Genomic DNA, 14656 nt, shown 5'->3' with positions numbered 1-14656 from the left:
CTTTTCCTGTTTTGCTCCAGTTGATATTGACCTCAGGCTTCATATAGTACTGTGTTTCTGCATCTTTCTAATGCATTCATTGAAGTTATTTGTGTGTGTGCCATGAAGTTAGGGACATTTCTTTTATGAATTAACAGTGCTTTTCAGAGTAAGCATTTATTAAATGTTATGGAATCAAATGGTATGCTCTGAGGTATGGTCAAGTTCTAGAAAAAAGTAATGAGGGCTCAGTAAAAAATGACATTACTGAGTATGGTGGTATGTGCTTATACTCTGTTTTGCTGGGAAGGCAGATGATTTCTGTGTTTCAGATTTCCAGTGGCCAATAAAAATCTGTGTCCTTACTAAGGTATGGGATCAGTGTAGTGAACCCCTGAAGAAGGGGCCACCAGTTTGTTTAGGGAGAGTCAAACTGACAGTAGCTCAGAGTTCCCATGCTGATCCAGTGGTGAGATCGGGCCTGTGAATAGACCCTGCACTTTCAGCTTGGATGAAATGAGGAGACTCAGTCTTTAGGGAAAAAACTGCTTATCTTTTCATGCTCAAATATTGCACAACCTCTTATCTCAAACTGAGTTTCCAGAGTGAAATATTTTGGTGTTCTCATCTAAATGTTGTAGATAAAGAGTAACTAAGACACTGTTGATTTTAATACTGATCCATTCAATTTAGTCCCTGATGACATCTCAGGGTGTTCAAACATAATCTGAAGATTTTATTTGGTGATTGGTGATGTCTTCTCGAAGCAGGACCGTAAGACTACCCTGTTTAATTCTAATGGGAGACGCTTTTTGGTGCAGTTGTACTTTTTATCTTTAAAAGTTCATTCCTTTATTATGTTTGGGTAATTTTAAATAACATTTAATGATGGACTTTCTGAGAAGGAATGAGTTTTGCTGACATTTTTAATATTGTTTTCTTTTCCTCCCTTGAACTGGAATTCTTTTCCTAGCGCATTAATAACATACTCAAGTAAAAAAGGAAGACAATAGAAAATATAGGAGATTGTGTGATACATGGTAATTAAATGAAATTTGGCTTAGTATTTTAAGAAATATTCTGTGAGCCATATTAGAACCTTTCCAGCACTTTTAGTCTGTATTTTTTTTTAAAAGTCTGTTCCACACCATTTATTTTAAATATGTGCTGTTTTGCATCTTTTGATGCCAGAGAACCTATCTGTCTGGTACTTAGTAAATACTTATTGATTAATTGTTAACCCAAATCTAGCACTGTCCTTACAGAATATGATCCATCTAAAAAGAGTGAGCTCAAGGCATCTGAAGAGACTAAGAACCTCAGAATCCACATACTCCCACTGAACATAAGTCTTGCCCTTTGTAGAAAGTGGATGGAAATGGAAGCAGCTACATTACACTTTAACATACTGAAATTTCTTTTTTTTTCTTTTCCTGAGTACATATCAGTGGATAGGAAACTAAAAAACTAAATGTAGTTTATGTGAGATCAGCACTTTCTGAACCTGTGCCATGTAAGCTCTCCCTCATACAACCTTTCCAGGGTAGCTCCTACTGCCTCAGGTTTCCTGATGTTTCACTAGCCCTGAGGAACTTTTGAAAGGAATGAAAGAATAAGCATTTATTAAATGGTTGTTTTGTGGCAGGCACTGTGCTACGTGCAGGCAAGCAAATAATACAGTTCTTACCCTCAAGGAGTTTATGTTCTAATTGGGGAAGACAGCATGCAAAGAAGCATTGTGAAGGGGAATGGATGGTACTTGTATGGGCACATGGTTTGGAAATGGCCTATGAAGTGAGACAGAAGCCTAAATATAGGATAAGGTGAAAACTCACCCATCAGAGCTCAGGGTCCCAGAGCAGGGTGCAAATTTTATTAATACCATAAATTAAAGTCTTTTCTGGTTGTAACACTTCAATAATTGATACATTTATTTAGGCTGACTACATTAATTATATAGGTATGTTCAAGAAATGATTGTCTTTTCATTTTAAAAAAGTGCTATTTTCTAGCTCTTTTCCTCTCATAACTTCTTTGAAATTTAATGAAGAGAGAAAGATGCAATATTCATAAACCTATGTTTTCAAACTGACCTTTTTACTGGGACCTAGATCTCAGCAGGAATGCAGTATTAAGTCTGACTCTATCCTTAACCCATGACCAATGGTATTTAATTGTGTTTATTTTACCAATGCCCTTAAATGTAAGAAACTAGGGGGAAATCCCGGGATTATATTTGCAATTGTGTTCCCATTCAGTTTTAAGAGTATAAAATTATATTTAAATTATTAGGAGCCACAATCTTGCAACTTAATGTTAAGAACAGAAAGTTGTATTTTTTCTTGTTTGAAACATGGTATCTTACAAAATATCCCAGAAATGTGTGATCTTTACATCTAACAATGTGTTTTTTGCCAAGAACTCCCTTGCCACTACCCTCAGAATCTGATAGAATGACTTCACTGAGTTTTTTTTTCTAATGAAAACACTCCTAAGAAATTTATGAAAATGACAGAGTGATAATTTTGCCTTAAACCACATAAGCTACAAGCAGTAACAGTGCTTCATGTGCCTCAATAGATACAATAGATGAGGGTTACTTATGTTTTTACAATAGGTATACATAGGCAATATGTTTTTTCACATCCTACACTTTAAAAATTTTTTAATTTTTAATTTATGGAATAAAACAAGCATTTCCATAACATAGTGCAATAAAAAGATGGTTGTTCTCTGAAACTGCGCTCCTATGAGTTCTCCATATCTCACATTTGTATCAGTTGTTTCACCTCATACATTCCAAATCTTTCCTTTCTGTGCCCTTCAAATGTAATGGGAGCTCTAGTGCTTAGCACGGTGTCTAGTTTTTAATCAATGCTTTATGACCTTCGTCTTTGTCATCACCATCTCTTAATCTTTCTTGAAGGAATGAGTAATTGAATGAGATACTAGCAAATAGAAATTCAGGCAAACCTGTGAAGTTCTGGTTTGGCTTAATTAAACTGCTTTCACTAAAATGATAATGTGACTATCCTCATTTTCTGCAACTTTGATTTATCCACATCACTAAGGAGAAGTGTAACATAATAGGTAACCCTCCTCTGTTGTATCTATCTTAGAATATGGTCATATACACATATATTCTCAAATATTTTCACACTCAGCTACCCCAGTTTCTGGATGTAAACCCCTTCTGATTTTTAGTTTGGGCATCTCAAAACCTAGTTGGGTGATAGAAAGCAGCAGGCCAAAGTCAACACGGTTTGTATTGAGAGATACGTTATGTTCATATTTTTTTTTCTCTTGATTACATATTTGTCCTAGTTACTCTATTAGTTTGTACGCTTTTTTAAAAATCAGGAGTTGCATCCATTGTTTAATATATAGCCCAAGGATTAGTACATAGCCTCTGTACCCTTTGAGTGTTCAATAATTGATTACTGAATTACAGTTAGAGAGTACAGGCCACTTTTGTTGGCTTCTAGGGTTGTTATGTCATTTTGTTTTAGTTTGGGAAGAGCATATCTATACTTATTTATCACAAACTAGCAATTTTCTGATAACCTGAAACTATTTAAAGAGTTTACAACTTTTAGGGCAAGTTTAAGGGGGAAAATATAATTAAAATCTGAGGATGCCTACATTGTGTTAAATTATAATTACTTCCTATATGAGACTTTTCCTGTTTTCCCTTTTTTGAAATTTATTTGTATTCAATTCAGCATTTATTAAGTACTTTCTGTGTGCCAGGTACTGTGCTAGTGATAGAATGTAAAGACAATATTAAATAGATTCTACTATGAAAGAGGGAAGGTAGTAAGAGGGATGACCCCCACCAAAAGGAATTAAGAAGGGTCATTAAAGCATTTTCAAAAATGCATAAGAGAACCAAGAATATCTTTGATAGTAGCATTGAATTTAATATGTTTTTTTAAAATGTAAGCTCTATGTAACATTTGTATTTTCTGTTCACCTTTTTATATGGAAATGTTCTTTTTTGGTGTTCATTATTATTATTTGGTGTTCAGAATTAAAAAAAAATAAAATTTAGAAGTTTGTTAAAGAATCAAATAGGAAGTTTTTTACATATTAGGAATACTAACTCCTAATTCTAGCTTTAAGCCCTATTATCTATTATAACACATTTCTCTCTGGCATTTTTTAGGATCACCTGCTGTTACCAGCTACCACTCATAACAAGACCACAAGACCAAAGATGTCAATAGTTTTGCCAGCAATAAACATAAATGGTAAGTTGAAACTTAGATTTTTGAACTATATCAGGTTTCTTTTTCAAGCCAAGGCTCCTTAGGGTAATTTTTTTAAACATTCAAGTGGTCATTTATGTAAGTGGGTATATTGTTTTAAAACATTGTTCTCCTGTTCATGTTAGAATAAGATTTTGAAAGTTCCACCACTCAATTGTGATTGTATGTTTTCAGAAGTTTTCAGTTCGGTGTAAGATAAGGAATACTAGTAGTGGCAGCAAAAATTTCCCATTCCTCTGTTTTGTTATCTTAGGTCTTTCTTATACATTAGGAACCACTTCCAAATTATAAGCTGGTTGTTTTCCAAAAGTTTATTTGTGAGATAGTTATTTAGAACATTTTCCCATACTGTAGATATAATATACCTGACTAGAGTATTCATGGTACTGTTGTATTATACATATCATAATTAATACTAGTATTTTAGCCCTTAGTCTTATATCACAGTATTATGAGTTCTTTAGTTAATAATTCAGTGATTCGTGCTATTATACTAATAGTACTTTAGTACTATTTGTCTGTATCATAGTAGTAGTTGTTTTTTTGTTTTGTTTTGTTTTTGCTGGGGTAGTTGGGGTTAGGTGACTTGCCCAGGGTCACACAGCTAGTAAGTATCAAGTGTCTGAGGCCAGATTTGAACTCAAGTCCTCCGCACTCCAAGGCCTAAGCTCTCTCCAATGTGCCACCTAGCTGCTCCTGTATCATAGTTTTAAAAGGCAATTATATCCTGGCTTGTGAACCTTAGCACCTTTTTAACATTTTATGTAAAAATGTTATCTCTGGTGTTAGGTGAAAAGGAAATCCTGTGACACAAGGAACACTTCTACACAATGTAAAATCATTGCTTCATTTAGACATTTTTAAGATGTATTCTTCCATAACGAAGTACCTATAGTGAGTTCCTTACAGCATAGGCTTGTATATTTCATGCCTTAGAATTTAGAAAGTTTTCTCTGTAATCACTTTTTAATAAAAAAAAAATTAAGCAAAAACTTTAAGACTAGTTAAGATTAAGGCTTTCTATCTTACAACTTTTCATGTGGCCACAGTGAAATCTTGTCTCTAAATCCTAGCTTCTATATAAAAACTTATTAAAACTAATTAATTCAGAACTGATAAAGCTTTGGTATGAGATAAAAAAGGATCTATGTATTGGTCATTAAGCATTGTTGTAGATAGATATGCTTGTAGTAACAAGTTATTTCACAATAATTATCACTGGCAGACTTAAATATTAACTGGAGGTCAGGAAATACTCTTAAATAAATATGGTTGCCTATTATTGCAGGCATTTCCAACCACTAGGAGTTTAATTCTGTCTTTGCACTATTGTTGCAAGTTGCATTCTTGTTTGTGGTTTTGTTTTTGTTTTTTTTCTTACAGGTTATTTTATTTGTCCCAATTAGCTAATATACTTTTTAAAGTTAAAAGATGTAAACTACCTTCATTATGTAACTCCTCAATGTCTAACAGAATGCTCAGAACACAGTTAAAGTTGCTATTATCAAACTGTAGTAGAAAAAGACTCTTGTTTTTCAATCCCATTCACTGATGAAAAGTTGTGTGTCACTACTGAGTGTTAAACTGTCAATCTCAGAGTGTAGGCTAGTTCAAATGTCAATATACCTCTAGTTGAACCAGGTATGAAATTATCTAATATCCTTACTAGATCATCTGTATTAATACCTGCAGAGAAAGCAGACAGCTTTTTGTTGTTTAAAAAAAAAGGTTCTTATAAGATCCCAGTCAAATTAAGCCTTGAGTAGAAAATGTTGAACATTCTGTGTTACTGTTTAAGGTTGCTAAAGTGTATGGGCTGTCCTGCACAGTAAATAAGCATCTATTTATCTCTCTTGTGGCTATTTATGCGAGTCAGCTTAGAGAATTGAGAAAAGAAAGATGACATGAAAATTCTCGTAAATGCATTTAGACCTACAAAGGTGTTCAGAAGAACTGAACTGAAGAAAAGGAATCTGTTGGCCGTGGTAGAAAGAATGCTAGGTTTGTAGTCAGCCTGGGTTTTAATCTTGGCTCTGCCACATAGACATTATCTCGTTTGTCCTGTGTGGCCCTTAGTTGTCTCGTGGGATCTGTTTCCTTATGTTTAAAATGAAAGAGTTGAACTACATGAGCTCTAAGGTTTCTCCTACTTCTGAAATCTTATAATTTCTTAATCTTGTTCAGAAATTGTCTTTCTGTGACATTTAAAACCCACCACAATCTGGCCCCAACCTAAGTTATCAGCCTCCTTACATCTTTCACACACTCTTACAGTACAGTCAAACTGGCCTGCTGGCTCTTTCTCACCCACTACACTCCTATGTCCCATCTCTTTTCCCCATGCCTGTGATACACTCCTAGCTTCCTTCAGAGCTCAGCCCAAGCTCTGCTTTTTGCAGACACTCTGAATTTCCCTTCAGTGCCATATTGTCAAAAATTATCTTGTCTTTTCTGTGTGTGTGTGTGTGTGTATACTCACATATGTATATAGATACATATATATGTACACACATACACACATATATACGTGTGTGTGTGTGTGTGTATGTGTGTGTGTGTGTGTGTATAATTTGTATTTCGCTTAATATACAAGAAGTTCCTTGAGGGTGAGAACGACTTCATTTTTGTTTTTGTAAATCTCAGTTCCTAGACTTGGAGACTTTTGTCTGACACATAAGTAGCTGCTTACTAAATGCTTGTTGAAGGTTGAGTTGAATATGAAGGGATGATATCTCAAAAATACAATTAAGTGGTGAGAGAGGATTGTACTGGGAGAAGGAGAAAGGGGAAGGTAGAATGGGGTAAATTATCTCACATAAAAGAGACAAGAAGAAGCTTTTACAGTGCAGGGGAAGAGGGGGGAGGTGAGAGGGAATGAGTGAATCTTACTCTCATTGGATTTGGCTTAAGGAGGGCATAACATATACACTCAATTGTGTATGGAAGTCTGTTTTGCCCTACAGGAAAATAGGGGGGAAGAGGATAAGAGAGGGGAGTGATGATAGAAGGGAGGGCAGATTAGGGGAGGGGTAATCAGAAGCAAACACTTTTGAGGAGGGACAGAATCAAAAGAGAGAACAGAATAAATGGGGCGGGATAGGGTGGAGGGAAATACAGTTAGTCTTTCACAGCATGACTATTATGGAAGTGTTTTGCATGACTACACAAGTATAACGTATATCAAATTGCTTGCCCTCTCAGTGAGGGTGGGTGGGGAGGGAGGAAGGGAGAGAATTTGAAACTCAAAGTTTTAAAAATGAATGTTAAAAATTATTTTTACATGCAACTTGGAAATAAGATATACAGGTGATGGGGTATAGAAATCTATCCTGCCCTACAGAAAAATAGAAGGGGAAGGGGATAAGAGAAGGGGTGGTGGTGATAGAAGGGAGGGCAGATTAGGGGAAGGGGTATTCAGAATGCACGCCATCGTGGGGTGGGGAAAGGAGTGAGATGGGGAGAAAATTTGGAACATAACTTGTGGAAGCGAATGTTGAAAACTAAAACTAAATTAATTAATTTTTTAAAAAAGGCAGCAAAAAAAAATGCTTGTTGATTAATTGATTCCTTTTTTAAGAGCGTTTGTCAGATACCTGATCATATGCTAGCAATGACACAACTGCAAGGATATCAATAGAAGCTTCTCATGTGTGTGTGTGTGTGTGTGTGTGTGTGTGTGTGTGTGTGGAGACCTGCAAGAAATGGAATGTAGCTTACTTTTGGCCAGCTCAGCCTTAGAGTGGTATGCTTTTCTACTGTAGAAATAAGTGTTTATTCTTAAGGCATAATTTGCTGAATTTTGTCCATTTAAGATTTGATACTAGTTTAGGGAAACCCCTGGTTTTACTTCATACATGAGTGATACGACTCTTAATGTTAGGCCCCAATCAATCAGCTATAGCTTAATCTCCATCTTTCTTGGCAGTGAGAACAGTTTTTTGAGTCTATTGTTCCATGGATCAAGAAATGCTGTAGTTGGAAAGTTGTTTTCTTTTTTTCTTTCAAAGTTCTTTATATGTGACATCAAGATGTAAAGCTAAAAAGAGACCTTAAATATCAGTTAGTCCAGGGGTGGAACCTACACAGTTTCCTTGTGTGTGAAATTGTTACATGACTAAATCAGGGATGGGGAACTTCTGGCCTCGGGGCTGTCAAGTGTGGCCCTTGGACTGAATCCAAACCTCACAGAACAAATACCCAAAGGACTGAGAACAGAAGGATTTGTTAAGTTAAAGGGCCGCACTTGAGGGCCTCGAGGCCACAAATTCCCCACCTCTGATTTAGTCATATCACAGTTTTACACACAGGGAAATTGAGACTTTGAACATTTAGGTGACTTGACTAAGGTCATACCTACAGCAGTGCTAGGATTTGAACTCAGGTCCTATGACTTCAGATCCAGTATTCTATACAAAATTTCTGCTCCCAACAGCAGTGATGTCAAAGTCAACTAGAAATGGGGGCCACTAAACTATACATGAGGCAGATAGGTGGCACCATTGTGCATAGAGCTCTTGGCCTGGAGTCAGGAAGACCTGAGTTCAAATCCAGCCTCAGACACTTACTAGTTGTGTGACTCTGGACAAGTTACTTAACCCTATTTACCTTAAGCCACTGAAGAAGGAAGTGACAAACCACTCCAGTATCTTCGTCAAGAAAATCCCATGGAGGGGCAGCTAGGTGGTGCAGTGGATAAAGCACCGGCCCTGGATTCAGGAGGACCTGAGTTCAGATCTGGGTGTGTGACCCTGGGCAAGTCACTTAAAACCCATTGCCTAACCAAAAGAAAAAAGGGGAGAGAAAGAAAATCCCATGGACAGCATTGACATGTTACAGTCCCTGGGATCATAAAGAGTCAGACGTGACTGAACAACTGAGCAACATCAGGCCATCCGTAATGATCCTTGTGGATGCCCGTTGGTGTAGAAAACCATGAAGTCACTTCAAGTTTTGTCATGTTACTTATTTTGTTAAACATTTTCAACTTCTGTGTTAACGTGGTCCGCATTGTTGTGGATTTCATGCAGCCTGTGGCCATGTGTTTCACACACACGCACAGATTACAGATCTGTGTGACTGTCCCACACTGCACCTCCCCACTTCAATCTAACGGTGACCAAACTTACTTAGAATAATTACGTTAACTTTGTTCAGTTTCATCTTCTTTTCTAGTGTAAGTTTTCAAGAAATTTTGAAAATCTTGAAAGTATTTTTGTTTTGTTTTTCCCACTTCAGCAAGCATTTATTAAATCCCTGTGTGCTAGGCCCTATGCTTGTTTACTAGGGCTATACCTAGCCCTAAAAACTAAACATTACTTTCCCTCAAGGACCTTACATTCTTCTTAGGGAATGATTTCTTTAATCACTTCTAGTTCCTAAAATTTTATGATTCTGTTATTGTTTTATTCATGTTTCTAATTACCTTAGCCTGGCATACTTTTTTTTTCATTTTTATGTTTTTTTCCCTTGTGAATAAGCCCTAGAACATCCAGTCATATGGTTTCTAGTTTACATAGAAAATGGGAGCAGCTAGGTGGCAAAATGAATAGAGTCAGGCCTGGAATCAAGAAGACCTGAGTTCAAATACAGCCCCAGCCACTTACTAGCCGTGTGACCCGGGGCAAGTCACTTAACCTCCATTTACTTCAGTTTCCTCATCTATAAAATGATCTGACCACTCCAGTATCTTTGTGAAGAAAACCCCAAATGGGGTCACAAAGATTTGGACATGGCTGACCAATGACAAAAGAAGGAAAGGAGGGAGCAGATGCCAGCATTGCCTAATCACTTGCTAACTGTTCCCTCACCCTACCTACCACCACCACCAACCCCTTGCAGCACCACCAAGGGAAAGACGAGGAAATAAAAACAGGTTCGGCTTCCTGTCACCTCCAGAACCAAACGTGTTTATCCCAGTATGTGAATTGCGTGTGTATCTTGGCGCCTAGCAGTGTGGCTTGTGCCCAGTAGGTGCACAAAGGATAGATATAAATCCATTTTCATATAAGAATTAACAAAGGATAAAAAGAAGGGTTTGGGGAGAGAGATTCTAGTACATTTCTTTGTCCTCTTAAAGGCATCATGTCCACACAGTTTAGGTAGAAATATTTATAGCTCATGCTTCCACAGCACTTTACAGTTTGTACTGCCGTTTCCTCAAAACAGTACTACCAGGTCGGGGTGCTGGGGTTAGTATCACTTCAAGTTCATTATTCTTTCCTTTGTAGATAGACTAGGGAAATTAACTGTGAGGAAATAAAGCATAACCCAGCTCATGAATTCTATTCTAGTAATCCTCCTGTATTTTGGAAAGACAGAAACTTAGAGGTAAGTTGTGTCGCAACATCAGAGAGGCTTTTTAAATGAGCAAAGAAAGGAATTAAGAACATTGACTATAACTTACTTTTTCTAAGACTCTTGAGTCTAAGAACCATGTGAAATTTCACAGTAAGAATGACTGGAGGTAACTAAGATCAGTAGATCCTTGGTTAATCATGTAATTCTATAACAAGGCCACTTCCCCCTTACTCCTCTCCGTTCCCCACCCCACCCCAATCTCTCCTTAGGAACCTCCTGCTTTCTTTGGCTTCAGTGCTGAGTGATTTCCAAATCCATATTATTTAGTCCTGTCTCTCAAGCCAAATGTTTAGTTTGTTCCTACATACCTCTTCATGGATGACTTACAGACGCCACAAATTGTATGTTTTCCAAACCACATGTATTGTCTTTTTTCAGAGCCAGAAGTCCTTCAACTCGACTGTCTTTTTCACTGGCTTCTCCATCACCTGTGCTGAAAGCTGTGGTGTTACCTTTACCTTTTGGCTGTCTCTTTCCTTCATTTTCCCCATCTGGTCAGGTATCAAGTTCTTCAGATGCTGTTTACATACTATCTCTTCTGTTTAGCTTACTACTTTCTATCTACTTCCACCCCAAAGCAGGCCTCCATTACCTCCTAGCTAGTCTATTACTCTTGTCTCCTAACTGACCCCCCCACTTCTCGTTTTGTCCCTTTCCAGACCATCCTTCACATCACTGTCAGAAAAATTCTCTTTACTGATGAAATCATGCCGTTTTTCTGCTCAGAATCCAGCGATACCTTCTTATTGCCTAGGGAATCTAGTACAGATTGCTTAGCCAGACATCAAAGGCCCTGCATAATCTATCACCACCCCGCCTTTTCAACTTTATTTCATATGTTCCCCATCCATATACTCTCTATTTCAATTAAATCAAACTACTTACCATCCTCTATAAATATCCTGTATTTTTTCCTTGCATCTGTGCCTTGGCTTATGCTATTTCTCACAGCTGGAATAATACTCACATTTATAGAACACTTTATGTTTATGGAGTTCTGTCACATAACATCTTCTCTGTTCCTTCCATGTCACACAAATCCCCCCCTACCTAATATCTTCCTGTTGAAATCTTATCCATTTTTCAAACCAGCTCAGATACTAACCTTTTCCATTCATATTTACCTGATCCCTAAAGTCTTAATTTGGACCACACGTGTTAATTTATTTATACTATAAATGTTTGTTCACTGACTGTTAACTAAATCTCTTTATTCTACCTTGGCTTCTGACATGACTTGGATATAAAGAGTGGCATCATTAACAATTCAGAGGAACAAGGAAGAATTACTTATCAGACCTATGGACAGGGGGAATTGTAACCTCTCTTGTATATACTCTTTTCTCTCCTCTAATTTTGTTGCTATCCTGGTACAGACACTCATCAACTCACCACCTAGACCCAAATTGATACAAGGAGTATTGAGCATTGATTCTTACAGGTCTACACTATGGCTGTAAGTGGTGAGAGGGCAATAATGAGGATATGAATGTGAGACCTCGGAATTGGCCGCTTGCATCAGTCTTTATTATACCTCACATTTTTACGTTTGCAATTTAATTGGTCTTTGTTCTGCAAGTGTTTCTGCTTCCCTTCTGCCACTAAAAACAGTTTAGAATAACATGTGTTAGTTAAAGATTTAAGCGTCAAAATAGAAATTCTTTCTTTTTTGCTTTGTGGGCATCTTCCTATAGTGAAAAATAGAAACGAGATAAGTGCCTCAAATAAAAGATAACAAGATTGATTGTGAAGCTTATTGAATCACAATAAACTGCTCATCCATCTTTTTCTGTGAGAAGACTTTTTCTGTATGATTGCCTGCATATTTGTCATGGATAATGAAAGAAATTCCCTTACCATTAAGAAGGAATTTTAAGTTTCCGCTTGTAGTTCCATATATCAACATTTCCTACATTTAAAGGTTTTCTACTTAATGTTGTGATAAAACTGCTCAACTGCTTTCCTTGATTCTTGGTAAGAAGTTTGGCAAAATTCTGAGGCATAGAACGGGATGTGTGTTGGAGGTAGAGGTGGGAGCGTCTTTGATAGCATCCAGGACTGGCTGTAAAAGGTTTAAATTTTTATTGTGGTTGAATTTGATTTTTTCCTTTCTTGATGCTTAATTAACAGTGGATTTGGGTGACCTTTCATTGATTTGAATTTATCCACCCACATAAAGCAAGTATATTTTTAAAACATTCAAAGAATTCTTGAAATTTTCTGACATGTAAAGGATGGTAATGATGGAATGCTGTATTTCATGGTGAGTTAGCTTAGGAATGGTTTGCACATAGTGGGTAAAAAGGGTTAGAACCAGATTGTAGAGACCCTTACATATCAGGCCAGAGAATACTCATTTAGACTCAAATTTTTTTTGGTAAGATGATTATTGTTGAAGAATTCACAGTGCTTTCTTATATATGTTTTCCACATATTATTTAAGTAATAGGTATCATGAAGAAGTATTAGTGGTTTTCCTATCTCTCTGACCACTCTTATGTCCCCTTCACCATTACCTTCTTCCCCCAGCTTCAGATGTGGAAGTTTGCCAGGTTCTGCTGTCTGACTTGATGTCTTCTCTTTCTCCACTGACCTCCTTCAATTAAGCAAATGTGTTAAGTACCCACTATATGCAGAGCACTTAGGTAGGTGCTAGGGCATATACAAAGTTTGGATGAGACATGTCTCAGCCTTTTTGGAATTTATAGCCTAGTAGGGGAATATGGCTCATTTACAAACAATTATGGGATTGGAACATACACAGATAATTATAATATAGTATAATACATGTCAAGTGTATGCAAAGAATACAAACAAGGTACAGGAGGGAAATTCATTCACTCAAGATCAAGGAAGGCTTTAAGCAAGCCAAGTCAGCAAACATTTATCAAATGCTTATTATGTGTCAGGCACTGTGCCAAGCACTGGGGAAACAGATACAGGAAGAAAGAAAGCTCTTGCCCTAGAGTAACTTACATTCTAATGGGAAAAAACAGCACATTTAAAAGGGAGATGAAAAATGGTACTGGGGAAGGTGCCCAAGTGGACCAGAAACAGAACCAGAAGAAGAAATGAAGGATGGCTGGCCTGAGATCTTCCACAAAGCAGAGGCTGTAGGAGAAACTCACCAATGTGAGAAGGAGGCCTTAGGGGCACAGGAACATTCCAGAATGAGAAGGCTACATCTCGATATCCTGCCACTTCCTCAAATGTAACATGTCCCATACCAGACCAATCATCTTCCTGTTCCAAAGTAGCTCATCTTTCTCAGTTTCCAGTTTCTATTAATAGTCTCACCAATTTCCCAGTCACCTAGACTGGATGATTCCTAGTCAGTCACCTTTGACCCTGGCCTACGGTGATTCTTCATCTTTGACTTTATAACACTTGCTGCCTATACCACTCATTTGGCATTTAATGGTATACTGCTCTGGAGCGTCTTCTGTGGTCGTTTTTGTACAATTACTGATCAAACGAAGCTGTGTATGTAAAGTGCTTTGCGATCCGTGATGCGCTTTCTGTATGTTAACTAACAATAATAATTTTTGTCTGCACCTGTGATTTTGTTGGTGTGAACATTCCTAGGGAAGAAACTTCCTCTACTGATTCAGATGAGCAATTGTTTTCAAACCTTATACTCAGAGAGCTCTGTCCAGGTCCCTGAAAGTTTAAGTGACTTGCCCAGCATTGCAGCATTTGTCAGAAGCAAGACTTGAACCCCTCCTGATTCTGAGTCCAGCCCTCAGCCTACTAAATCAATCTGCCACTGTGGTGACTGCTTTTCTTATTATTATTTAACTTTCCATGTATACGTCTTATTTCTACAGCTAGATTATAAACTCCTCAAGGTCAAGGTCAGGGACTGTGAATCATACTGTTTGAGTCCTTTCCTGTGCCCAGAGCACAGTGCTATGCCTACAGTAGATACTCAGTGAATGCTTTCTCTTTGTCATTCCCCTTCAACTTCCTGCCATCATTAAAGTACCTGATTTTTCATTGTTTCTCCTAAGCCTTGATTATTCAGTCCTCTCCAGATTTGACATAGCTCTTCT

At 37.3% G+C, this 14656-nt stretch overlaps 1 protein-coding gene across 2 annotated transcripts in view; it reads left to right on the top strand.

Moving 5' to 3' along the window:
* The window catches only part of ATF6 (activating transcription factor 6), a 222015-nt gene that overhangs the window by 158176 nt on the left and 49183 nt on the right, over positions 1–14656 (top strand). For both annotated transcript variants that reach the window (XM_020988633.2, XM_020988632.2), the window contains one exon: positions 4145–4229. In XM_020988633.2, coding sequence (XP_020844292.1) covers positions 4145–4229 — 85 coding nt within the window. The remainder of the gene's footprint in view (positions 1–4144; positions 4230–14656) is intronic.

The sequence above is a fragment of the Phascolarctos cinereus genome, unplaced genomic scaffold, assembly GCF_003287225.1.
Source record: "Phascolarctos cinereus isolate Bilbo 61053 unplaced genomic scaffold, phaCin_HiC Scaffold_5;HRSCAF=322, whole genome shotgun sequence".
Classification (NCBI taxonomy): domain Eukaryota; kingdom Metazoa; phylum Chordata; class Mammalia; order Diprotodontia; family Phascolarctidae; genus Phascolarctos; species Phascolarctos cinereus.
Note: the sequence above shows the minus strand (reverse complement) of the source record. Positions and strands in the feature narration are given on the sequence as shown.